General features: G+C 35.0%; 1 protein-coding gene across 1 annotated transcript in view; it reads right to left on the bottom strand.

The window, feature by feature from the left end:
• LOC128213432 (microtubule-actin cross-linking factor 1, isoforms 1/2/3/4-like) overlaps positions 1-27,977 on the bottom strand; it is a 173,375-nt gene that overhangs the window by 35,075 nt on the left and 110,323 nt on the right. Inside the window, exons 32-51 of the mRNA XM_052919119.1 lie at positions 21,465-27,497; positions 17,292-17,435; positions 16,584-16,739; positions 15,961-16,143; positions 15,490-15,573; positions 13,702-15,021; positions 13,014-13,131; positions 12,120-12,287; positions 11,076-11,311; positions 10,714-10,843; positions 10,086-10,285; positions 8,733-9,065; positions 8,129-8,458; positions 7,595-7,885; positions 6,987-7,170; positions 6,562-6,731; positions 5,944-6,153; positions 5,202-5,315; positions 4,763-4,876; positions 4,285-4,497 (exon numbers count right to left, since the gene is read on the bottom strand). Of these exons, the coding sequence (XP_052775079.1) occupies positions 4,285-4,497; positions 4,763-4,876; positions 5,202-5,315; positions 5,944-6,153; positions 6,562-6,731; positions 6,987-7,170; positions 7,595-7,885; positions 8,129-8,458; positions 8,733-9,065; positions 10,086-10,285; positions 10,714-10,843; positions 11,076-11,311; positions 12,120-12,287; positions 13,014-13,131; positions 13,702-15,021; positions 15,490-15,573; positions 15,961-16,143; positions 16,584-16,739; positions 17,292-17,435; positions 21,465-27,497 (10,731 nt within the window). The remainder of the gene's footprint in view (positions 1-4,284; positions 4,498-4,762; positions 4,877-5,201; positions 5,316-5,943; positions 6,154-6,561; positions 6,732-6,986; positions 7,171-7,594; positions 7,886-8,128; positions 8,459-8,732; positions 9,066-10,085; positions 10,286-10,713; positions 10,844-11,075; positions 11,312-12,119; positions 12,288-13,013; positions 13,132-13,701; positions 15,022-15,489; positions 15,574-15,960; positions 16,144-16,583; positions 16,740-17,291; positions 17,436-21,464; positions 27,498-27,977) is intronic.

The following is a 27,977-nucleotide window of genomic DNA, read 5'->3' as shown; positions in this document are numbered from 1 at the left end:
TATCTGTATTATTACATTCTGTTTAAATCACTATATAATAATGTAAAAGTATAAAAGGTCAGTAGAAATATTTATGTTTTGAAGATGTAATACAATGTTGGGAGTAAAATAAATGATTCAGAGTGTTCACTGTATGTAACTGATTTCAGGACTCCTATTTCTAATTTCTGAAGACTGCGGCAATGAGTTGAGTTTTTTGTAAAGCACATACGTCTAACTCTAAACAAAACATGCATACTTAAGCTTAACTTATTAAGTTCACAGCAAATAATATATAAGTATGTATAATTTACTATTTATGTTTTTTTTTTAAAATGACGGAAATTTGCAAGGAAGGCTCGACGCAAAGCAACATACATGTAACTCAATATAAAATAAGAGTAGTTGCATTGAGCCATCAATACGGTCTTTAATTTGAATCGCCTTGAACAAAGTTATTAACATTTAAGGCTGAAATATCACCATAAGCAGGACAATATAAGGTAACACGTAGGCATTTGCTGTATCTAGCTATATTTATATTGATGTAGCATCACAGCAAAACATGTTAGTCATGACAACTGTGGAATTTAAATTAATTGACTTTAATTAATGTATTTACTTAACACCACCATAATTCAATACAAACATCAGTTAAGCAAAGTCCGGGGTAGGGGGAAATCTATAAGCCTCAAATAAAGTCAAGCTTTCTTTTATTCTGACTTGCAAAGACACATATTCATCCATGTCTTGACATGTTTATAGTTGCAGGTAAAAGGAAAAGTAACTCAAGCAAATAAACCCATAAAATCTGCTAGAACAGAAAACAACAAATGTACAGAAATGACAATTGATATTTAATTTACCTAAGTATGGCTTTGCTCAACATTTAATCAGAGAGAGCACGATGAATTTTCATTTTTGGAGCTAAGCAAACTCACAAGGGATTCTTTCCTTTTTGATATTGTCATTATGAACATTGGCATACATTTATTTACAGTGTTATTCATCTGAAAACATAGATTAGTACTCATAGTGATGGGCAATCCGCTGGATTTTCATAATCGATTCATCAGACTTATTAATTGGATTAATCGATAATTTTCAAGAATTTCAAGAGTTTCAAATTCATACATGCCACATCCACAGGTGGGGGGAAAAATCCCCCAGAATTTCGATCAATCCCCCAGTCTCCCGGTGGGAGATAAAAATCCCCAGGATTAAAAAAATAAAAAATAAAAAAAGTTTTGTTTTTTTTTAGATATTTTACATCAGGCAATAATGACAAAGTGAAACCACAGTATGTGAGTGAAATTGAATGTAAAGAAACAACTCCGCAAGGGTGAAATGACTGTTTAAAAAAGGTTTGATAAATGCCAAAAGAAAACAAGTGATCAATTAATTAGAAGAAATGATCAAAGGCAAAGAAATATTACTATTTTTGAAAAGGTAGAAATGAATAAAATTCATTCCATTCTCTTAGTGTCTGAATGTCATCATAGCTGATAGTATTAAGCATACTTTTTTTAAAAGACTTTGGAGAAAGTTAAATTTAATATACAGCATTACAGCATGACATGACAGTGTATCACAAGAATATGATAAATCATGACATAAAATAATTCTGTATAATAAAAAGTTAGAGGTTTTCATAGCGAAATATAATTATGTGAATCATTTTTTCGTACTTTCGCATGTAAATATACTTTGAAATTACGCAAACTTAAACCTGCTAAAAAATCCCCCAGAGTACCACCAAAATCCCCCTGAATTTTCAGCCTTCTGAACAAATCCCCCTGAATGGTCTCCAGAAAATATGGCATGTATGCATATTGCATTAAGCACATACTGATAAATATTTTTTTAACAAATTATCAACAAAACAATTAAAAAAAGACAACATTCGATTAATCGATACCAGCAAAACGTCATCGGCGATCGTTGACTTTCAGCTTACGGCAACGATAAATCGACTATTGCTGATTATCAGCCCACCAATAGTACTAGTTAACATTTAATTGTCAGTTGAGCAAAACCATCCAAGATGTTGATTCAAAAAAATGAAAAAGGATACAAAATAATTTGACAAATCTGTCTTTGCAAAACCATTGTTTTCTATGAGATTTAATTTGTAATACATCGAAGCAATAAATACATCGTGTCTAGCCCACCAATACACTGAAATTTATTGGCGCATCTGTATTGGAGTGCAATACATTTATGATCCAATCACACGTAAGCACCAACTAAAATCTATTTAAAACACAAGAATCTGATAGGTTGTGCAGCTTAACACCATAAAAGATTGAGTTCGCCATGAGATTAGATCATTTTTAGAGTCCGCAATCAAGATAGGATAGCATCTTTAGAGTCCGCAATAAAGTTAGGAGAGCATTTCGACAGATCGGCATTAAGTTAGGATAGCATTTTTCGAGTTGGCAATAAAGTAAGGAAAGCATTTTTTTGGATAGACAAGAATCTTTTTATGGTTGCAATATTTGACAGCTGAACCACCCTGATAAACATGTTCATAACTGATAAACCAATCAAGAAATTTACTAGTCATATGATAACCCATGATAAACAATTGCATGTAGATTTGGATTCAACATACTTTTCTATGTTATAGAAAAGTACAGTTTAAACTCGCTATGTCGAAGTCATTGGGACATCGGGAAAATCTTGGATAAATCGAACATTTAATATACTCAAAATATAGAAAGTACATTAATAAACTGAAAAGATCGAAAAAAGTTCGACATTAACAGAGTCGACATAGCAAGTTTCAACTGTAGGTTATTGTTGGTGGCGATCTTTATTCAATTATGTGTCATGTCAATTGGAAGTTAAATTCATAACTGATGAGAGACAAAATAAATCATTTTTGAATATTGATTCTCTGTGAATTGTTTTGATGGGTCAAATGAATATGAACAAAAAATGGCACAAAAATTTCCTGTCAAGTTATATTGCTTAAAATTTATATCTTAAACTATATCTAGACAAAGCAAATTAAACAAAGCAGTTAAAGAAGAGTTTTAGCAAAATGAATGAACTCTATCTTGAACCCAACAAAACTAAAAGAACATGTGCCTAATGAAACCACTTCAGGGACAATTAGCCGATTCACATTTACCTTCATACGCTGTTGAGAAAAATAACATAGGAATGGTTAGAATCTAGAGTAAAATATATACAGTTGTTAAACTAATTTAGTAGGTTGTATAATAAATTTAACATAGATGATGAACTGTTGTTTAATTTCCATGATCATTGATGTTTTCTGAAATATTCTATAAAACTGAGCCAGTCTTGTCCCATCTTAGTACTAAGGCCAAAAAAAGTTCTTAGTTTCCACTAACACCTCCAAAAATATTTGCATAACTTTTTAATTTTTGGAGAACCAGGGGCCTTAAGTGGATTTCTTAAAATTTTCATAGTCAAATTAAAAGAAATGTATCAGTGTTTTTAACATTAAAGTATGTTTACAATAAGGTCAATAAAATAATGAATTTTGGAAATTTTTAAGTATTATTTCATATGACTCAAGAGATACTAAAATTAGGAAAGTGACTTAAGAAGCTTAATGTATACTGTCCCAGGATTCTATACAAAAGCGACCTGTATCAGGGTATATCACTATTGTAGAAAATATTAAATGCAAAATGGTCAAATTTTATCATAATACAATCCCATATTTTTTTTATGAAATTACGAACAAAATTACGGCATAAAATAAGTGAAGGGTCCGGAGGAAAAAAATAGGGTTGGTCAATTAGTGGAAACAATGCCTTTTTTTTTTTTTTCGCCTTAAGGAAAGCCAGCAATTAATTTTAACTTTTGAATGTAATTTGGAATAATCACATGAAGATGTTACAACAGAACTCAAACTGAAAACAAAATTTATCAGAAAAATGCCTACAAAACAAACTTTTAGCAACTAATGTACATGTGTCTTAGTTTACTAGTGAGCAAAATTTCAAATGAAGATTCAAAGTTCAAAATAACACCATCAATTTGTTCAAACTAAATTTCAAGTGTAAAATGAACTTTGAATACAATATTTGACTTCAAAATATAACTTTTGATGCAGAATATACAAAGGAAAACAAACTACACTCTTATTAACTATAAATAATATACTTCTATGTATTTTAACTATACATTGTCACCATCACTAAAGCATCACATTAATAAATCTAAATATAACAAAAATCTAATAACACTATTATCATACATAATGATGGTGAAAATGTGTACAAAGTCTATGTAATTTCTAGCGCAACAATCAAGCCTCCAGCTCACCTTGAGTTCATCTTGTAGACGCTTGATAGCGTTAACGTCCGTTCCGATTGGCTCGTGCATCTCGAGCTCGTCAGACGCACGGTCGATACTCGTCCTCATGCGTCGAAGGTTATCTGTGACACCTTCAACATCACTGGCGATCTTTTGAATCTCGTCTTTTCGTGCTTCGCTGACCTCTCTGAGGCGTTCTTGTTGATTGCGTAATAGGTCCAGCTGTTAGTTGAAAATAAATATTCAGTTAAGAACTGATGAACTGATATCTATATTTACATTGTATAAACAATATTGTAATATTCATGGTAAGAGTTCTTTTTTTTTTGTAGTTTTTAACATATTTCATTGCCCTTTACAAACTTATCAAGCCTGTTTGATTATTTGATTTGAAGGTAAAAATATGTGACATTAAAAGTTAAAGTAAAGCAATTTTCATTGACAAGGCTGGAGGTAACCCAGTAACCACAAAGTATAAGATTATTACCTGTGTTCTGAAGCCATCAGACGGGGTAACATATCCATCAGCCTTCAGAGTGTCATACTGGCTGTCAAGGTCATCAAGCATGTTGTCAACATCATTCACTTGCGAAAGGAACTCCTAAAGAATTACATCAAACTTTTAATAATGTGCAGAATAAAGTAGCTTAGAAAGAACAAATAATATTACATTTTTAACTAAACTTCATGGTCTTACAATTTAACCTGTCTCAATCAAATTTGTATTCAAGAATCAAAATAAAATTGGTACCTATGGCATTGACCAACCTTAAAATCTTTGCAAGGACATACTCCTCAAACTCTACATCTTGGAAACATTTATTTTGTAGCTGGTTTTATATAAATAATTCTATAATGTAGTTATCAATTCTGTTCTAACTGTATGAACATTTGAATAAAGCCCTCCATACATGATGACAACTGACCTCTGTCTGTCTCTGCTGTATACGCAAGTTGCTCTCGTCCCGGGCAATGGGCATCATCTGCATGTGCAGGGACTCTAGCTCCGACACATGGGCACCTACCCGCTGGATGGCACCCTGGAATATAGAGACAGGTGCAAGTGATTGAAACAAGTGTCGTATTTAAATTGGGACAAATAAGGAAATGTAACACAGGATCAACCCGTTAGCAAGGACAGTCATTTAGCTGGAGGACAGTCATCTTAGTTAATACTTATACTTCTATATTAGCTTGTTTTGAAGGTAGCTGAAAGCTGATATGAATCTTGCTTCAAGTCTGTTTCCTGGGAAGAAACCAGTACTCCATTTTGAGAGATGAAAAAGGTTACCCAGGTGGGAATCAAAACCACAATTTCTTGAGAGAGAGGCCATCTGACAACTTTTACAGCTGTTTTTAAGATAAGCTTTGGTGTGATATGTAAGTAAAGGTTGATAAACAAATATCAGCTTATTCACATTGAAGGAATCTTCTTCAAAATCTTTGAAAATACATGTAGCAAGAAAACAGGACAGGAGTTTAATATTTTCATACATCAAGATGTTTAATGACAAGGGACAAGTTAAATGCAAACCAACTCAAAAACTTACTAACTTAACCAATGTTTTAACCATCAACTTACATCATATATGTATCTCTTAACTGAAATAAAAAAAAATCAACTGTCAATTGATAATCATACTACAATAAATCAAGCTTCTGACTTACCCTGAACTGATCAACAATCTCTGTTCCTGTCTCCATGTCAGACAGAAGCTCAGAGATCTGTCGCTTGAGGGCTGATCGTCTCTGGTGGGCAGCAGCTACTTCCCGCGCCTTATCACCTGGCAAACCTCCCTCAGCATCATCCAAGGTAGTCAGTACCCCATCTACGTAATCCAGCTGTGAGCTGAGGGCATTGACGTCATCTTGCATAGCCTGGAATCACATATCAAGTACATGATAAACTTTCAAGCGGAATTCTACTAATATATCAAAAAATTCAAACTTATAGTATAAACAATTCACAATAATACTTTAACAAATGGATAACAAATATTGGGAAAACTGACTAAAAATATCACTTTTGACTGGAAATAAGCCAAAACTTTTCATTTAAATTTCTATCAATTTAGTGTAACCTGTTATCAAATATATACCCATACTAAAATATTGTTTTGATAATGAGATAGCTTTTACAGTGATACTGTGACAACTCGAAGAGCAGGTGGTCATGAGTTAGAACCCAACCCGATGCAAAAAAAACATTGATGATGTACTCTTGCTACATAAATTGATTTTATTGTACTTTAAACTACCGAGCATGTAAGATTAAACTCCCCATACCCTAATCTTATCCTGGTGTTTGGGGTCCTTGGCTGATGAGCCAAGCCTATTGTGCGTCTCTAGCCGGTCCTCCAGACGGGTGAGTGTTGTGTCCAGGTCTCTTGTACAGTCGTCAAACTCTGTCAGTCGCCCACTCAAATCCTCTAGATTGGTAATCTTTTCTCCTAAACCTGAAATGCAAGGATTTTTTCTTAAGGCTTTCAGATCACACATTAAACTTCATGAGCAGAGCAGTTAGGATTTGAAAGCTAACAAAGATGATGTCAACAATGTTTTGAATAATTGGCCTATTTAAATAAGGCTTCAATAGATTGTATGAATACTTGTATATTTGATATAACCTCCTATGAAATAAAAACTTTGCACATGTATGTCAAAAAATTACAAGGTTTTACTACAGCAATATTATTATACCAAGCGCATACCATCATTCAAGTTCTCCCATCGCTGGTTGAGGTCTTCCAGGCGGACCCTGATCTGGCCCTTATCTGAGTGTACAGCATCCATAAGGGACTGACCCTCCCTGTTCAGCAGCTCCTGGTCATAGGCAAGCTTGCGGACATCGCCTTGTAACGCCTGGGCTTCTTTAAGTTTCTTCAGAACAGTGTCCTGTGTGAAAAGGAAATTAAAGGAAGTTAAAGACTTTGTCAGATAATTTTATAAAAAAATACACTACAGAAATATTAGTCAGATTTTGCAGATGATGTTTTTACAAAAGATATTGTTTTTGCTACGTTCAACATTACAAAATCTCAGAAAATTGATTTTCATTATAAAGATGAAGGATTTATCAACCTATTTAAACAACCATTGTGCCATGTTTTATAGGGTGAAATTGGTACTGTGATATATGTGTCTGGCCCTTGCCCACAAGGTTATGGGTTCGATTACCATCTTGGCCTCTTAAAAATGACACAAGTACTGTTTCTACACCAGAAACTGGCTCAAGAAAACATATCAATATCAATATTCAGCTGTCTTACAAGCAACCTAAAATAAATTAGTGTAATCCAACCAATATTTCTCGCCATACCTGATCAGTAGTATCAGGAGTTAGCCCCTCCATTTTATCCTCGGACAACTGTAACCACATGGCCATCTTGTCCAATTGAGCTTGGAAGTTCTGAGTATGTTTTGTTCCTGACTCTAGCTGTCCCTCGCGCTCCGTCGCAGCATCCTTCAGCCCTTCCCACTTGGCCTCGATGTTTCGGACAGTGTCCACTAGGGAGCGGATTTCTGGGGAAGAGGAGTTTTCAAACTGTCGGGCTCGGTCTTTGATTTCCTTGATATCCGGAGCTATGTTGTTCAAGTCCTTCAGCAGAACCTGTAATAGAAGGATTTTGTTATAAAAAATAAACTGCTGGTCCAATGTTATATTTGTATTTGTGCCGAAAGCCATCCTTTTCTTGACTCTACAAAAAGGAGTCTTCAGGAATTGCCACTTTTCAAGGTATTCTATCATAAAAATGCTGCTGAACTTGCCAAATAGAAACAACTATCTTGCACACATAATTGCAGTACAATCTTTTTCTACTAACAAACCCTGTATGAAAATGTTTTAACCCACCTTATTCTGCTGTGCCTGTTTGGCCAGAGTCGCAGGATCACCCGAGATGGGCTCAGCGCCTGCAGTTTTCTCTTCAAACTCATCCAGTAGAGCAAGGAGGTCCTGACACGATCCCCTGAACTTATCCCCCATCTCGCTCATCTTGGATACATCATTACTTCTAGCCTGTAGCTTCCTCTCAGCTTCCACCATGGGTTTTTCAATGCTTGCGACTTTGTTTTTGATTTCAAACTTGGTGTTTGCATCTTTTGTGTTGTCTGATAACTTCTTTGCAAGTTCTTTAGCTTGTTCCAAGACAGGAATGTGTTTTCGTCTCTCAGACTCCAGTTCCTGATTCAAAGAAGAAAGAATATTGTTGCAATGCTATATACCAAATAAAAAGTTTTATTACATAATACTTAAAACTGCATTAAGAGACTTGACAGCAGAAAAGATTCGTTTTGCAATAGTATTGATTTTACTAAAATGTTTTCCTTTTTTCTTAACTTCTTTCTTGAAGTTCACTCATTTTACACCAATCATACTCCTTACTATAATTTACCAATTAATTTCAAAGAACTCCTCCAAGCAAACTAGCAACTTTTTACTATAATTCTAACATTACCTTAATTTCTTTCAGGTGTTCCTCATGTTTTTCAGGATTCGAAGCCACAGGCTGGAGAGCATCAATAGTTGTCATATAATCCGCCATCCAAGCCGTGAGGCCCTGCAAGGTGTCTGAGAACTGCTGACTCAGTCCCTCCACGGAGGCCAAGCTTCGTTCTCGCTCCCGTAACTTGTCGCCAAGTTTCTCCCAGCTTTTGCTGATGATAGTCATTTTCTCACTGATGTGGGCCGCGTCGGCAGATTCAGGGACGCACTTGTCATGAACAGCATTACCTGCCTGGATGAACTTGTCATACAAAGGTTCTTGTCCTCTCATTTCTTCCTCCAGTACCTGGAATTGTAACATTGCATTAATAACATTTTAATCTGTTTTTGCCTGGAAATAATGAGGAAGTAAAGAGAGATAATCATGTTTTTGAAAGAAAGACAATTACTGCAAGGTTTGTAACATTAGATAATATTAAAATAACTTTCCTAGTAATACTTTGACATTCTTACTTAAAATATACTTATTCTCGTTTAAATAAAATGGATTATTGCTGCATAAAATAATCCATATATAACTGCTTAATACATGTTCTAGAAAATCTGATAAACTTTAAACATTGAGTCTCGAAACTTGACATACATTGTACACACATTTAATTATATATCTGTTTTATATATAAATCTGTGGTACTATTGTTCAAGGACAAAACAGTCCTGTTCTTAAAGCAATAGTACATTAATATACCCAAGTGTATATACTTCAAACATGTATACTGAGGGAAGCAAGTTGATTTGGGTCACATTTTTGTAATTTTCAATAAATCTCATTTCCTATAAGTCTATGGTACTATTGTTTGAGGACAAAAAAGTCCTATAAAATTACAACAGTACATTAATATACCCAAGTGTATATACTCCAAACATGTATACTGAATGAAGCAAGTTGATTTGGGTTACATCTCATCAACTTCAAACAACCAGATAGAGTGTGTTCTCCGTTATTTATCTGTAGCACCATTGTTAAAGGACAAAAAAAGTCCTATATTATAACAGCGGTACAATAATTTCCCCAAGTGTATATACTCCAAATACAAGTTTACTGTATGAAGCAAGTTGATCTGGGTTTTGATAGGTCATTTTTAATATATGAAAGTTAGATAAAACATCTGCAAGAAAACCCCAACATTCATCCCTTGATGTTTTCGAGACAAACTGGGCATCACTTGAGAACAATGTAATTCTAAATTATGAGCCTTATGTCAAAGATTAAAAAATTGCACAACAACTCAGATGATAAAGACACAAAGATTTTGCCTGGACTATTTCTTTGAAAAACTAATATTAATCCCTCCTCATCTCTCACCTTGACTTGTTCCAACTGATTCTTTATCATAGATGGCTCGGTGGCCACTGGCCCAAGCACAGCGACCATCTTCTCCTTCTGTGCCATCCACTTTTGCAGATGTACACCGGCATCCTTGTAGGTGCGCAGGTCTGACACAATGTCATCGAGAAGTTTGCGCTGCTGTTCTGAAGCGACCTTGACACCCAGCCATTTGTCATCTGGAAAGATATGGATACAAAAAGGATTTATAGATACTTCCAAATACATCACTTCAGATTGAATATTTTGAATAGTTCGGCCAAATAGTTCTATGATTTGAGATCCAAAATGTGTATTTATCTGTTAGTGGTACTTCCATGGTCAATAGGTATAATACTGGACTGTCAATCACAGGTTCAATACCTAGCCCTGCCTCACCACAAGAACAAGCAGTTTTCCGGGAGGTATGCTGAAAGAAACTCCTCATGTGACACTGTTATATACTGACACATGTTAAATCATTAGTAGCTCTAACCAGGGTTACATCCTTTCTGTACACTATGCCCCACACTCTTAATGGGGTCATGAAAGCAATGGATAGTCGGGTGGCATCTCAATGTAAACATATATCCCCCCTTGATTCCTATATCTCTTAGATCCCACATACCAAGTTCAGTAAGCTGTTGTTGTATAAGCTCTATCCCGGGCACCCCACGTTTCCTCTTCATCAGGTCCTGGCCCTTACGCCTTATATCATCAACCATTTGCTCCTTGCCCAACACCTCTGAGTGTCTTTGCTGAAATACACAGGAGAGGCAAACAGCTGTTTAAGCATAACAGCGTCAATAGAATATATACAAGTATTACAATTGTGGAAGCCTCATCATTATTAACATAAATTTTATTAAAAGGACACCTTATAAAATTCTTTAAAAACTTTTTTTTATTACTGATGGTTCATTCAAAACTTGTTCAGTTTTCCAAGGTTTTTACCATGTTTACTTCCAAACAACTCCAATAAATGTTTACCTCATGATCCTTCAGTCGTCGCTTAGCCTCTTTCTCACTGGTTGCCACGGCAACAGCACCATCCAAATCCCTCTCTCTTGCGTCCAACCAGCTGTCAAGGTCTGCTAGGTCTTGTAGGAATGCCTTCACAGAGTCTAGCATACCCTTAAGCTCCTGTTGACGGTCCAGGAGGCGTTCTTCCAGCATCTCATAGCGTTGGTTCATGTCGACCAAGTCTTGCTGGGTCTCGGACAAATCTGCTAGGGGGTGAGAGTATAAGATATCAGCCGCTGTGTTTTTATTGAGAAATCTAATGGGCTGCTAAAGGGTGTAACATACCAGCCGTACATAGTGCTTTACAAAACAGTAAATTTGACAGGCATGCAGGTTTGATTCCCAGTCTGGGATCATGCAATTAGGTTAGGTTATACCAAGTTAGGAGACAAAGACTGGTATTCCAGTTTCATGGCAGCTCTCAGAAAAAGTGTGCTAATGAGAATGCCAAGTCTGATTTTTGTACATTCTACAATTATTGCATACTACATCATACAGCATGGTTCAACATTATTCTTGTTTAGATTAGTTTTTTAATTTATTACTTATGCTGACAAACATGCACAATAATTTCTACAAGTGTATGGTGAAAACGTGCATCTATATATAGATTGCTTTAGTGTGCCTGCTCCTCGAACAGTATGCATTTTTACTGTTGATTTTATAAATTAGAACATATCAATCATTATATTAAATTAAACTAGCAATTCAGTTTTCAAAAGAAATTACAATTTTTGTTTAGTAAACACAGCAAATAACCACTTGAAAGATAATACAAGTTACTGTTAAACACACAAAGTAATAATCATTCCTAATGAACTAAAAAAGCAATTTAATGGTATAAATTTTTATTTACAATTCTAGAAACCCTTTAACATTTAATAAAAGAAGCTTGAAAAGAAACCTTACAAGCCATTTCACCTAAATGTGCAAAAGAACAAGCAAAGAGTGTATGCTTGAAGAAAAATCAAACTTGGAATTGAAATTTTTCCAAAGAAATTAACCCCCCACCGTCTAGATGAAGAAAATCGGAGCTGCTTTTTCTGCTGCCAACACCGCTTGAATCACTTGACGCCGACATGGGGCTCGTAAGCTCCGTGCCAAACGAGAAAGTCCCCATGGTTGGGGAGGGGCTGCGTAACCGTGGTGACATCATGCTGCTTGGGTAACGACGGTTTCCTATTTTCAAGGGAGAGATCAAGCATACTGCCATTCACCAAGGATTGTCTATCAAGCATTTTTAGGGAAGAGCAGCTAGTGTGTGTAGCCTCAAGTACTTAAGTGTCCAAATTGATGCACCTGACATTTCCAAGAAATCATGAATGACTACTAGATAATATTTAATGAAGAACGTTCATTTTTAAATTGACTCAACTTTCACCAGTCAGACAATTTTTGCATACTGTGTAATATATGAAATCAATTTACTTTTATACTTTAGGTTCTGATTAATCATTCTTATTGAGATGCCAAAATAGTTTCGGTTTTACTTGGTGCATTAATCATCCACTTCGGGCATCATTTTTACCATGCCATGAGATCATTATAGTAATTATATAGTTTGAACATTAATGTAGATTTCAGTGATTAGTAATACAGCATGAACACTCATTTTAATGATAAGACATTTCAAAATATTAATATAAGAGCATCATTCCATGCACATAATTAGTTATTACTTTCTCTTAAATCAGAAATACTGTCTCTTAAATCATAAATTAAGTATATTACTCAAGCAAATTTTTAGATCATGTTTTTTGCCCCATGTTTTTAAATACTGCACATTTTCTTTACACCACTACCGTAAAATCTCTAAACACAGCAATTAACTAGACAACCAAATTATAAGGGTCAAAATCCTGCAAACCCGGTGACAAGCAAGAAAATCCTAGCTTTAAGACTTACTAAATCTCATGGGGCTCTTTGGCCGCGAGTCGCCAGATTGGATAGCATCATAAGCGTTCCCGACTTCGTTCAGTTCATCTATCTTTGGGGAGAATTCATAGTAGTCCTGAATTATGGGCTGGAAATAAAGTAATGGAATAGTAGGTTTAATATAAAATGCTTATTATACACAACAGGCAAGAACCTTGGATTTCTTTTGCTTCGTAATTTACACAGTCACTATCATTGCTTCCAATACTGTATATAACATTAAAGTTATTTGAGTTGATAAAAAATATCTGCCTTCTAGAAAAGAGCAAAAATGAAGTTCTTGGCACAGACTGGTACTGATTTTGAAACAACGGTTTGCCAAAAGTGCCCTAACCCACATAAATAGAACAAACCAGGGACTTAAGCATGTCAAAAACATGTTAACATGTACTGACATAATATGATGAAAACTTATAAAGTGATTATCTTTCAGTAAAAAGTTCATGAATCATCACAATGCAATGTAATGCAAGACATGTAATGACATCGTTTTCTAAGGCAAAAATTAAAATCAGTAACATCAAAACACAACTATAATAATGTAGACAAATTTGATGATCAAGAAAACACTTGATGCATTCCCAGTTGGACAATCAGTTCTTGATTCCTGAAAAAAATCAGGGATAAATTTAAACACAAATTAACAAAGAACACTCACCTGAAGTTCCTCCACCTGTTTTGCCACAACATCCATATCAACAGCGACCGGTTCAAACCCATCCACATCACCCTCCATACTGGTCAACCAGCCAACTACCTCATCTTTAATCCTCTCGTAATCGCTCTCTCTACTCTCCTTAAGGCTGGCTTCGGAGTCCCTCTCACCAAGACAGTCATCAAACCTCGTCCATAGTTGTTCCATGTTAGAAAGAGCCATCTTAATGGCAGCAGGATCACCTGTTCTTGGGTCCTCTATTAAATCTCTGCCAAGAGATTGGAGTTGCTCAATAGCTTGGAGTTGACGTTCTTTTTCCATTTTGACTGAGTCTACCTTCATTTTGAGTTGATCAATTGGCTTCCTACTCCATTCTGATGATTCCAAAGAGTCACTGTTAATCTGAACCCAGGTTTTCACTAAATCCAGGTTGTCATTAAATCTGTTCAAGTTTTCAGAAACATCATTTAACTCCTTGGACTCCTGTCTGCACTTTTTCTGAACACCAAGGAACTTAGTCCCCATGTCATTAATCTTTCCTTCAAGTCGTTTAGCCATGTCCACATCACAAGTTTTAATGAGTTCCTTAGCGGCCTGTTTGACAGAATCAACACTTGGCTTATGACTATCAATATCAGTCTCTATGATACTCAGCTGTTGTGCCTGTTCATTCATCTTATCTTGATTAAGACTCACTGGCTTCTGCCTGTCCAATTTTCTATCGGTCTCTTTCAGCCATGACAGTAGTTGATCCACAGCATCTTGAATGTCCTGTGACTTGGTCACAGCAGTTTGGAGTTCGTTTGCTCTTTCATTCACCTCATCAGAGATAATATCATGTCTAGTTGCAATATCACCAATAATCTCTTGAATCTTCTCAACCTGTTCACCTCTTATTCCTAACTCAGCCATCTGAGCAATAACCTCTTTCCCACATTTCTCCAAGTCAGCCATCTGATTCTTATGACCTATAGCGTCATTACCAAGAGCTTTCATCTTTTCCAGATGTTCTCTCAGAGCTTCAGGCTCAGGAGCGGAGGCATCTTGTCTGGTCATGCTCAGTTTTTCCTCCGTATCTGTCAACCAAGACAACATGGTCCAAGTCGAATCATTAAATGTCTTTTGCTTGGCTACCAATTGTGCAAGCTTCTCCCCAAATTTGTTACAGTTACCCTTAAGCTCGCTGTAGCGTGTTTCTGCCTCTTTCTGTTTCTCCATGACGATTTCCACTTCCTTATTGTCCATGGCGATCCAACTTGTTCGACTGAGGCGACTGGGCTTGGCTCTGTCTGCCTTGTAAGCGTCAATCTCCAACTTGTGGGCCTGAAATAAAGGATAACATACACCATTCAATAACCAATTTCTGATCCTTCTTGTTCTTTTTTATGGATGCCTAAATTTTAACCAGATATGTAAACATAATAAAGTTAATGCTATTTTTGGATACCTGTTATTTACAAACTTGATAGATTGTTTGAAATTGTCCAAATAAAGGATACAATTTCAATACCCCTCAAACTGATGTCTTTGGCGAGAAATGTACACAGGATCTTGACGAGTTCTTATATCTTATATCTGTGAATTTCTGAAACCTCTTGTAACATAATTGTTGTACACAGCTAATTATACAGCCATTTTTAAAAGAACTGCTTGCAATGGTCAGACCAATTCTCTTAAAATGCCACAACTTGAATTTTGTTGACCTCTGAAATTCAAGTTAAGGAAAAATAAAAAAAATGTAACTAAGGAAGGCCTTATTCCAATTATATCATCTACTGAGTTTTTCAATACCTTGGCTTCCTCCATATAAGTCTTCATTGGGTAGGAGAGGTAGCGCAAGTCTGCAGTATGGGCGACGATGTCTGCCTGCATCTCCTGAGAAGAAACATATGATTTTAAAATACACAAAAATCATTAGAAAAGACAGTTATCAATATATTTAAGGTTTTACATACAGATGACAACAAAATTCACAATTCTTTATTCTCAATGATCATACTGGTGATGCAAATACATGCCATATCCCCCAGCAGAAAAAAAAAATCCCCCAGAACTTTGATCTAGTAAGTAAAACAATCAGCAGTGCACAGGTGCTGCTTGTTACTTATTGCACATTAGGGATATTGCTTAACAAATATAAAGTTGACTGAGTTGACTTGATGGATTTTCATTGGTTGAAGTATATTTTGAAGCCATTCAGACAGCTTGTAACGTAATTACATATAGCCTGAATCCTCAATCTCATTAATGCTGACAACTGACCTTGTGTTGATCCTTGACACGTCCAATCCCGTCTGTGATCTGTACGGCCTCTGTCTGTCTGTCTAGTTCTTTTTCAGTTGTGTTGAGCCAGCTGTTAAACTTCTTCAGCTCTGTCTCAAACTTGGTCAGCTCGTCTGTGGCTGCAGACAGGTGCTTCAGACGGGAGTCACATGTTTTCTGGACCTGAAAAGGAAAACATTAGATTGGTACTACTTATGTAAGAGTTGTAACTTTATTTTCCTTTTTTCTCAACAATAAAACTAGAAACTACAAGGACAAGCCCAGTACCCAAAACTTTAACCAAGACTTTCATTCTAAAAATTAAAAACATAACAGCCAAACTCAAATGTGACTGTTTGGTTTAAGGTCTTTTCTTTCTTCTTAAGTTATTTATATGATGTTTGTTTTTTTATATTATGTATTTCAAGTACTAAAAACAAACACTGTACTTTTAATGAGTCCTACAAGACATGGTCTAAACTGTGAAATCATTATCCTATTTTTCAAAATGTAGTTTTGAAGACAGCCTCTAAGTTCTATTACTTGGTAACCTCGTTTGGAGACATCTCCATGCAACCAGTAGACATTCCAACATTTACAACAAGTTTTTAATAACTTCCCACCTTTCCAAAAGCAGTTTTGATGACAGCCTCCCGGTTTTGTAGCTCAGTCACTTGTTCAGGAGTTAGTTCCTCCTGGTGGTGTTCAACTAGCTGTTCTGATTGGTAGACGAGGGAGCGGATCGGCTGCTGGTGGCGTAACACATCATCATGTAGTGCCTATGTGTGTGGAAAGTGAAAAAAAAATCATTGTCTTTTTAATTGGAATGTTAGGTCAAACTATAAATCTGAACTAAACCAGTTTAACTTTTGTAAGCTCCACACAGAGTGATTGTTAATTATTCTGGTCACCTCTTCAGTTAACTAGTTTAACCAGCCTAGAGTCTCTGGTATGGTGGTTTGTAACATTTCTTACTGATTTCCTGGCTACCCATTTATTTAGATCTGTACAACCAAAACACACTGAAAACATCTGCAAACCCGCCTTTTCAGAGCCTCTCATTGGGTCTTAAGTTGCCCAAAAAGCCCCCAAAGACATGCCCAAATTATTTATATAGCATTTGAAATAATGGTCTCATTCTAATAAGTGATAAGTGATATATAGCTCTTCCAGTCTTAATTTAGAGACTCTCTGACTCTATGCTTTGAATGTTTGGCATTGCACCTCGTTCAAGAACTGTTCCATGAATTTGCTTCGTCAATTTTTATGGCATTTTATGTAAAATTATTACTTTAATCATTTCATTAAGCTTATCAAAGAGCTCTACGAACCTTGAGCGCCTCTCGCTGGCTCTGTGCCTTGTAAGCTTCTTCGCTGACGGGCTGGTCATCCTTCAAGAGTTGCTCTACGTCGGAGATCCAGTTGAGCTCATTGTGTAGGTCGGACACGAGTTTCTCATGGGAGTCGGCTATCTGCTACAGGGAAATAGAAACACATGCTATACCTACATGCATGTTTGAAATTTGATGAATGGTTTTTATTATATATGACAAGATTGTAACATTCGATACATTTTTTTATATATTTATATCAAGATGTCACATAAGAGTAAGTCATACTCAATTTCAAACTTTGAAGGAATGTGAATGTTATAGTTCATATACATATTTTTGTATACATTTATTTTCTTATACATGTAGGTAATTGCTGTAAAGGTATGCAAAACTCTTATTAATAACACTAAAATTCAAAAGATAATTCACTCATATATTTAAATAAACTTTTTAACCGACTGAAGAATTAGTCATTATTAAGTTCAACATTGAAGTTGTTAAAACAAGGCTGGAAGAAAACAAGATTTTGACTATAAATAAGACGGAAAGCAATGGATCATAATTATCTAATAACAGCTACTGTTCTAGTTGGAAGTTCTAAATAAATACTATGTTCAGTTACTGAAACAATTGGCTAACATTTATTGAAAGGATTTGGAAAGACATCATAAAAAATTTACAAAAAGTCACATTTTCTTATGTTCGAGTCTCTTTTTTCAATGATCTCAAATGTTATACTTATATCATTCAGAATGTAAAACATGAATTGGTAAAATGTGGCAATTTATAGCATGTCTTTCCATGAGGCAAGAAGTAAAGAAGTAATACATCCAACAATGCAAATTCTTTTTTACATTCCAAATCCTCACCTAGTACAAAGATGTAACATTTTTCATTAATTTTTCTTTTTTTCATTCCTAATTATTTAATATTTCCATTTTTTTCCCCCTAATTTTTAACTTTCATATAAATTTTCGAAAAACAAATTTTCACATGAAAGATTATGTCAAGTTAAAAATATAATGAATCGAACTTGTTGTTTTTTTTCAACAAAATTCTACTCAACATCAAAAAGAACATAAATCCTAATGTGCATTGTCAATACAAGAATACAACATTATGTATTCCATTGCAAAATGCAATATTCATATCAAGAAACATATAACATGCTATAAACTATTTATAACATATTTCACAAACAAGGCACTTGTCACCATAGATATGGATATTTTTTCATTCAATTTTTATTACAATTTTTTTTATACTATGTATATCGATTCACAAAACCTTTTTTGGGCAGAAAATGTCATTTCTTACAATTTAAAAAAATGTTCCTGAAAACTGTTCTTAATTAAATATGTTGTTTTCAAAACATAAATGTTTGATATTCAGAAAGATATAAATAATAGTGTTCTGTGTTTATGTTTCATTACAGGTCATGCATAATATTGTTTCGATTTTATTTTATATTATAGCATAACTATGGTAACATTACAACATAACTATAAAGTTAACATTCACACTGGCAGTTTCTTCGACATTTTTATTCTCTTCAACAAACATGATTTACGTAGTTTTTTTACTTAATTTTGTTTCATACATTTACTGCGCTCACAACCCGAGTTATTGAATGTTACAAAGGAGAACTTAAAATAGCGCGAGTCTATAATTTCAATCACGAGAATAGTGGGTTACATAACTGTTTTGCAACATGTTGTCAAGGGCGACGTTCAGTAACTAGTGTGCAGTATAAGTGAATAACCTTGTAATTTATTCGCACCAAAGTTATTGACAGCCTACTTGTGAGGGTTCCGATATGGAAGTCAATGTATACATAAAATGAAGAAATATCTCTTTACATGATACAAACAGAAGCATTTTTCCTCAATTTGTTTTCATACTTCTTAATAATTCATAATTCTTTCAACAACAAGATATAGTCATGTAAACTGCCAATGTTCAATAACATGTCTCCATGTTAAATGTCTGCATTCTGGTATATGTCTTCATGCTTTCACCATCAATGTACGATGCTGGAACACAAGACTTGAACAACGCACACTTCTAATATATAAAATAACAAACTCCAAACAAAAAAATCTTTATCATAATCATTCAGACTTATATATATATATAGTTCTTATTATTTGACTGCATTTCTTTTTGAATAAATTAATAGGAAAAAAAAGATACTGAAAGACACTTTTACTTATTTTCATTTTTTTTCTAAAGCATTAACCTCTCAATAACCTATTAAACCTATTTTGAGAATCAAAGCTGCTATTACTAAACTAATTTTGAATTTTATAGAAAGAGAGAAACAGATTGATTTTTTAAATAAATAAAATCAAACGCAATTAAATTCCTATTATCTAAAAGCAAATAATCAAAGGTATCAAAATGTACATACCCTATTAACTTTGCATCATATTTTCGTTACAAAATGTTTCAAACATTTTCCTATTGAACTACCAGTACAATGATATTTATTTGTGCAAAAAATATATATTTCTCAATAAATCTGCCAGTAAGCTGTAAAAGATGTCTAATTTTTATTATAATTCTGAAACTAGAAATAAAGTTAGTAATTTACAGTTTATACATTTTATCTAATTCCTAATAATTATTATAAATAAAATATTGTCATATATCATTATGATAAACGGATGACTATATTGACCAAACTGTGATATATTTCAAAGCAACAAAATATTTGGTTTACAAGTGAATATATAGCAATTTAAATGCTTGTGTTCTAGATATGGGTCCTACCCTCTCTCGCTTTCTCACATAATTATTTTTTTGTTTTGTCCCCAGTTTTGGCTACCAATAAGTAATACTGCATTTGGACTCTCATATTCTCATTTATTTTTCATTATTTATTAATATTATTTTAATAAATTTCCAGATATAGAAGTTTTAAAAAACATAACCTGTTTGTGTTTTTTTATAATTTTAATACAAATATTAATATATGATCTTCTGTTGTTAAGTTTATATCACTTTAAAATATTTTTGTTTAAAGAAATATAATGTAAAACACTTTTTAGCAGTTTCAAAATCTTATCAACCTATAGAAAGGCATCAAGGTTGTCAGAAATAGTAAGAAACTTAACTAGAGTTAGTGAGGAACTCAGTCCATGCAATATTACTAATCAGTAGTGGGTTCTACTTTGGTGACATGCTCCACTTTAAAAGCTATATTTCCTTCAATTGGCCTTTAATTGGGTAATACTAATTAATTAAAATACATCTTGACTAAATAAATGTATATGAATCCTATTCTATTTTTCTACTGATTAAAGGTAATATCTAAAAGGCTTAATGAAATAATCATTTACAAGGAAATATAATTAACATTAATTATAAGGTGAAATTACATTAACTCCTGAAACATGAATCAGGTCCATAGAGGTGAAAATTGGAAGAACAGAAAATATAGTAAGACCATTCTTATAGGAACTACGGTAAGACAGATCTTACTTGATTAAGTGACAAACTCAACTACAGAAAATAGTGTTTCTTTTATTGACAGTTTGTTATTGTTAGTAGACATTCCACTCAATCAAGACAAGCATAACACATATAAGTAACACTGACAAACTTCATTTCAATCTCTGAGCAAAGTGCAAAGGAGCAACAACTGATCCTGATGCATCTAGGAAAGAACAGGGAGCATCAGGACACACTGATGTAAGTATTGATGCAGAAACAATTAATGGTACATGAGTCTATCATCAGCAATTTAAAAGGACAGTGCAAATCTATAAGACTAATTTAGACCATGCTGTAAGTAATACTAACAAGACCACATTAGGGCAAAGGGCAGTGGAACAGAATTTGGAGTCTACAAAAATCATTGAGCACTAAGGTCATCTGGCAAGCAAACACATCTGAAGGCATACTTGAATAGAACATGAGCCAAAATGCACAATGTTGACAACGATCATTCCAATATGCAACTTTCTAAAGTCCAAGAAACAGAAATTCAAACTCATCAAGCAGATCTGTTCATCAGACTATATCTAAAACCAAAGACATCCAAAACAAGAAACAATGCCATCTTGGACTGGAGCTAGACAAACACATTAATAAAATGTGACAATGCAACATTCCTAACAAGAGACAAGGCGATCTAGGAGCTAGGCAGGCACATTCCTCAATCAATACCTGCCGCTCCTCCTCATGAGACAATGGTGGACCAGGGTGGAACAGAAACTCCTTATTTGTTGAGGGGGATACCAACAGCTTGTGACCTTGACCTTCCAGTGGTGATGGCACATGGTGACCTTGAACTACTTTGTCATCAACATTATTGGCTAAGGGACTACCCTCACTTTCTACTTTGTCCTTATTAGATTTGCTAATATCATCAACTGTGTCAGCTGAAGTATCATTTCTGTCGATTTGTTTTGTATCTTGTACCTTTTGCTTGGTTATGAGTTCTCTTTCACCATCTGGGATATTCATTGATACTGTTTTCTTCTTTGTATCAGGTGTAGAACATGTATCATCACTAGTTTTATCTAATTCCACCTTATCATGGTCACCTTTAGGAGTCAGGATTGCCTCAACTTTGTCAGAGAATTCACCTATCTTAAACAGTGGCTCTCCATATTTAAAACTGTCAAAATCCACTGGAAATTTAAGTACTTCATCATGACCTGTTTGATTTTGCGACTGATTTGTTTCATATCCAGATGAATTAGTATCCATACTTGAATTTGAGCTAGTAACTTTGGAATCAACATTTTTACCCTGTGTTCCATGTCTGAAGTTCATTGTTGGCCCATCTCTTAGCATTTCGTGTTTTCTAAGATTTCCCTTCCAAACTGTGTCCCGTTTCATTCCAGCTATAGTTTCTACATTATTACTGCTTTCCCTCAAACCCTCTCTTGGAATGTTGCTTATAATTAAACCTGCTGAAACTGCTTCTTTAAAATTTAACTCAGCATTTTTGGAAACATACTTTCCGCCAATGTCATCAATTATTTTCCTTTTAATTCCTTCTCTCAATTTGACAAGATCCCCATCCTTGTTTACATCCCTTATTTCTCTACAACTGTCAGTTATTACATCTTTATCAATCATTGCTTGAAGAGTCAACTCCGGTTCTGAACTAGCATTCTTAAACTGACCAGTGTCTTCATTGTACAAGCCCTGATTGACTGCACTGTAAAGGCTCAAACCTTTAGGGCTAAGTATGAATCCTTTCTCAACAGCATCTGGTAATGTGCATGATTCTCCTGTTTGTGGATTTTTAAATTCACCAGTATTTGTATCGATCATTCCAAGACTTCCAGCTCTTTTCAAAGTTATTGGTTTAATAGTATCTGGATCTATGACTTCAGTTTTTGATCTGCTTAAAACCCCACTTGAAAAGGCATCTTGTATTCTACTCTTCCCCTTTGCACCTTCATTTGCGAGAATTTCTTCGACATAAATTTCAACTGAACTTTTAGACTGTAAATTGTCTTGCGTTTTCACAATGTATCCTGCTGCCTTTGCAGTAGCCAAATTCATTTCACTTCCAGTCAAAGGATCAATATACATTCCTTTCTCAACATCTATGATGGTCCTTTTAATAGCTTCATTTACAGTCACATATTCGTCTGTACTTGGGTCCATGATTTCCTGAGCAGTGCTATTTATCAGACCACAAGCTACAGCTTCATTTATTTTCAACTTCTTGTCTGTGAACTTGTCTTTCAGTATACCTTCCTTGCAATCAAATACCCCTTTTTCAATAGATTCAAAAAGTGTTCCAATCCTATATCCAGATTGGTCGTCCTTGACATTCTTAATCAGCGAGTCAAGAGAAGATGAGATATTCTTTGATGTGGACAGCCATTCTAAGTTCTTGTTTTTCATCACCATTTCTGAGAAAGTGTCACTTTTGACACTCAAGCTGTCTTCATCTGAGAAATCTGTCAAAGGCTTTGACTTGACAATTAACAGGCCTTTGCTGATAGCTTCTTTGAAGGTGATTTTTTTGCTGTTATCTTGAGAATCAATCCTATCATCTTTGTCTGGGATCTGGAAGAGCAACTTTTGTTCCAAAGCTTCTTTTAATGGCAATGTGATTTGCTGATCTGGGTCATGGTATAAAACTCTTTTGATACTAAGGCGGCCCCGGCTAGCTGCTTCTTCTATCGTCATCTTTTCATCCATAAGATAATCCATAAATTCTCCAGTGTCCAAATCCAGAAAACCAAATTTCAGGGCTTCATCAAATCTTATTGGACTGCTAACAGAATCACTTCTGTCACTTACAAACGAACTTGTCAAATCTGCATCAGCTAAAGAAAGTTTCTGCTGGCTTGCCTGCATTCTTAGTTCATTTTCGATAGACTTTTGCAAGTCAGAAAGCTCACTTCCATCAAACAAGGAACTTTGACCCATTACACTAGTATCTAGACTTGGTGGAAATGATTTCTCAGTTTTTTCTACAATAATTTCTTTTGTTACTGCCTCCATAAGTGAAATTCTTCTTCCACTCTTTAGTTTCAAAATCCCACTGCTTTCATCAACTATGTTTAATTCAATAGCTTCAGCTAGAGTTAATTCCATTTCTTCTTGTGCATCAACATTTTCAGTCTCTACATGTTTTACTGTTGTTTTATACTTGTCTATAACACCTCTTTCTACTGCATCATCAAAGGACAAAAAGTTTCCAGTGTTCAGATCTTCAACCATCAAGCCATCATGGCTAATCATTCCGTATTTAACACCTTCTGGAACTGAAAATGTTTTCCTGTTAAAATCCACAATCAAGTCTTCCTTGACAGAAACATCCAGAGTGAAAGTCTTCTTCTGTGCTTTCTCAAACAATGATCCAGTTTTGTCACTAAATATTCCCTTCTTCAAAGCTTGCTTAAGTGATATATACTGTCCTGTCTCTAAATTTTTCACCCTTGTTTTATTTGAATCAATTAGACCACTCTTTAAGGCATCAGAAAGAGGAACCTCTATATTCTTTTCAGGGTGTAGAACTGTATTATTCACTGGATCATACAAACCATGAGTATATGCACTACCTAGTCCAAGCTTTGGATATGTGGGATCAACTATAATGCCTTCCTCAATTGCAGTAGATATTGGCATTATCAAATCATGCTTGGTATCAAAGTATGATTCTGTTTGAACATCAATGACACCATCTTCAATAGCTTCTTCCATTGTTACAAAATTTCTCTGCTTTGGATCTTTGACAAGAAAATCATTCCAAGTTTTCATACTTTCAGTATCTTCACTAAATGAATCAGACATTGATTTGTTTCTTTTCTTGCTACCAATTGTCACAACAAGAAACTTGTCCACAGCCTCATGAAGACTAATGTGACCATCATCTTGGAGATAAGATCCTGTGTCCTTGTCCACATATCCAAGCTCAAAGGAGTCCTTCAAAGAGAAAAGACCAATCCCTGGTACAACTATCTGTTTTCTAGATGCATCAACTAACTTTTGCTCTATTGCATCTTGCAGACTGACATGTTTTCCAGTTCTTACATCAAGGAATCTGCCAAGTTTTTCAACGTACAATCCATGTAGAACAGCTTCTGCTAATGTAAGGCCTGAAGACGGTATCTCTATGATGTAACCAGCATCAACTGCATCCACCAGCGAAAGAGTGTTTCTAGACTGAGTGTTTATAAAAGTACCAGTTTCTGAATTTATGATGCCTACTTCAACAGCTTCTTGCAGTGGTAAAAACTTGTCCAATCTCAAATCTTTTACCAAAGTTGGAATTGGGTTTATAACTCGAACAAGCATTGCATCAGAAAGTGTCAAATATTGTCTAGAAAGAAGATCAAAGACTTTTCCATCTGGATCTACCAAGCCTTTACTAATGGATGTTTTCAGTGTCAAACATTCCTCACTAGCTGATCTTCTTAAGATGCCCATTTCCTTTGCCTTTTGGATATCACACTGCTCATTTTCTTTCAACAAAACCACATCAGAAGTTTTAGTATTAACAACTCCTAAATACTCTGCATTCAATAAAGACAAAAATCTACCAGTAGACGTGTCTTTTACCATGGTTTTCTTTGCATCAATCAAATTGCTTTCAATGGCCTTCTCTAGGGTTAATACATCCCCTGATTTAGGATCTATGAATTTCTTTGCTCTTTGGTCATATATATTAAATCTAATTGCTTCAATGATAGAACATGGTAACATTCCATGGGAGGCGTTGTATAAAATCAGTCCTTTTTCTAAAGCATCAGCAAAGCCAATCTCAATTCCACTTCCAGTGTATTTCCCTGTGACAGGATCAATTATTCTTTCTTCAATGGCTGCATCCAAAGTGAGTACAGTCAGTGACTTTGGTTCTCGCACTAAAACCGAATCAGCATCAAGAAATCCACTCTGTATAGCGTTACCAAGGGTATAATCAATTCCAAGGTCAATATCTCGAAACACGCAGATATCTTTGTCAAACATATGTTCTTCAATTGCTCCTTGCAGGGACATCTTCGGTTGGTTTTCAATATCAATGAGAATACCTCTTTCCATACTTTCCAAAACTGGAATTCTTTCCCTATTAGCCATGTCAACGCAGACACCAGAATCAAAGTACATTAAACCTTTCTCTAAGGCTTCATCAATTTTCATTACTTGTCCACTTTCTGTATTTCTAATCCTCATTGTATCCCTATCAATTAGCCCAGAGGTAACTGCCTCACTAAACTTTATCTCTTCATTATTGTCAGGATTGAGAAATGTTCCTAGTTCTTCATCAAACAGACCTTCATCCACTATTTCCGAAAGCGAAAGTTTCAGTGGAGACTGTGATCTCATTATCAGGCCAACACTTAGAGCAAAGTTTAAGGAGATAGCTTGATCATTTGCATCCATCATTTTCCCAGATTCTAAATCTATTACTCTCTTATCTACAGCTTCATCGAGTGACAGAATGTCCCTACTGACAGGATCTCTTATCAGTGATTCCTTACTGATCAAGCCTTTCTGAAATGCTACTTCAAATGGAATGTATGACCCGTCTTTTTGATTGAATATCTGATTTGTCACAGGGTTGTAAATGCCCTGTTTTATCGCTTCATCTAGCATGATTGGGAATGTGGTTGTTTTAACTCTTTCAATAGTAGCAATACTAGACCTTCTCCTAGCAAGATTCATAGCAGGCTTTTCTTGGGTTTCAGTTGTTTTTTTACCTGCCAATAGTTTAAGAGGGTTTTGATTGAAAAGAATGTGTCCACCGTATTCTTTTTGACCATCATCATTAGTTACATGCTTTAGATTCACAATGTGGTTCTCTTCCTCCTGTAAATTGATCTGTTCTTCAAATGAAACTGAACTCTGTTCACCAATTCTAGGATCAAGAATAAGGCCAGCTTGTTTAGCATCATTCCATGTGAGCCAATTCCCTGTCATGTTGTCTTTTACTTTCCCCCATTCAGTATCAAATATGAATGACTCAACAGCCTTTGGTATATCTACCCATTGGTCAAGTCTCTTGTCTAGCAGTCTTGTTCCTTGTAAAACCTGCTTTTGCGATATCAAGTTAACCAAACCAGGCCCAAGTTCTGTATACATGTCACATTTCTCCATCGGTTCATTGTCATTTACTTTAATTAGACCTTTAGCAAGTGCAACATGAAATGACCATGTTAAGGCAGTTTTCAGATTTATAGTTTTTCCGGTATGGATATTAGTTTGACCAGAATTTATAGCTTTCTGAAGGTTCACTGTTTGACCATTCACTTGTTTTACTTGCACAACTTCCGGGCATACTATTCCACTGTCAATTGCTTCTTGCATGTGCAAATATTTACCAGTCCTAGGATGTAGCCATTTTTCTCTATTAGTATCCCAAAATTCTTCGACTAGGCATTCAGTGTAATGAACTACTTCAGTTTTTGAGATACCATCAGTCTCTTCATCAGAATCATGTTTACCCGGTAACATGTACTTAGTCAAGTTTATTTCACATCCATTTGCTTTTAGTACCTTATTTCGGACCACATTTGATGTTATAGAGTCGGTAAAACTTGTGTCTAAGCTACTTGATAGTCTCTGTGTTTTAGAATCATCAGTAGAGCCAAAGCTCTGATCAAGAGAAGTTTGGGACAAGGTAACCATAGAGCCATCACCACTGAGACCAGAATGGTTGCTTAGCAACTCTGGAACACCTGATACAGACTGAGGGTCAAGGAAAGATGTAATCACGATGGGTAGATTCTGAAATGGACAGCCAAATCTTCAATAAAAAACAAAATACAATCATTGAAAATACCATTCAGATCGACACTGAACCAACATGCACAATAGCGAGATTTTATCCTTTAAAACAAAACAATAAACATAGTGATATTGAAGAAAAAAGTCCTGCAAAATGAAAGATTTTTCTACCTAGCATCTCTCTTGATATTTGGAACTACAGAGTAAAAACCACAAAATAACAAATACTAAGAAGTCTAAATAATAAAAACAGTTTTACAGATTGTCAGATTTTAGTCTGACATGCTACAAAATATAACACCACATTCACCCAAAATTATCTCTCACACCCACATTTGTTCAAATACATGAAAAGTTATAAAGATGGTTAAACAACATCCGAGTCAATAAAACTGTAACATAAAGGACATAGTGACACAACATGCAACTACCAAAAATATTCCAATCTTCATGGTGATGGTAGAAAATATTTTCATTAAA

This window comes from Mya arenaria, chromosome 13, assembly GCF_026914265.1.
Source record: "Mya arenaria isolate MELC-2E11 chromosome 13, ASM2691426v1".
Taxonomy (NCBI): Eukaryota; Metazoa; Mollusca; class Bivalvia; order Myida; family Myidae; genus Mya; species Mya arenaria.
The sequence above is the reverse complement of the archived record's forward strand: the minus strand, read 5'-3'. Positions and strand labels throughout refer to the sequence as shown.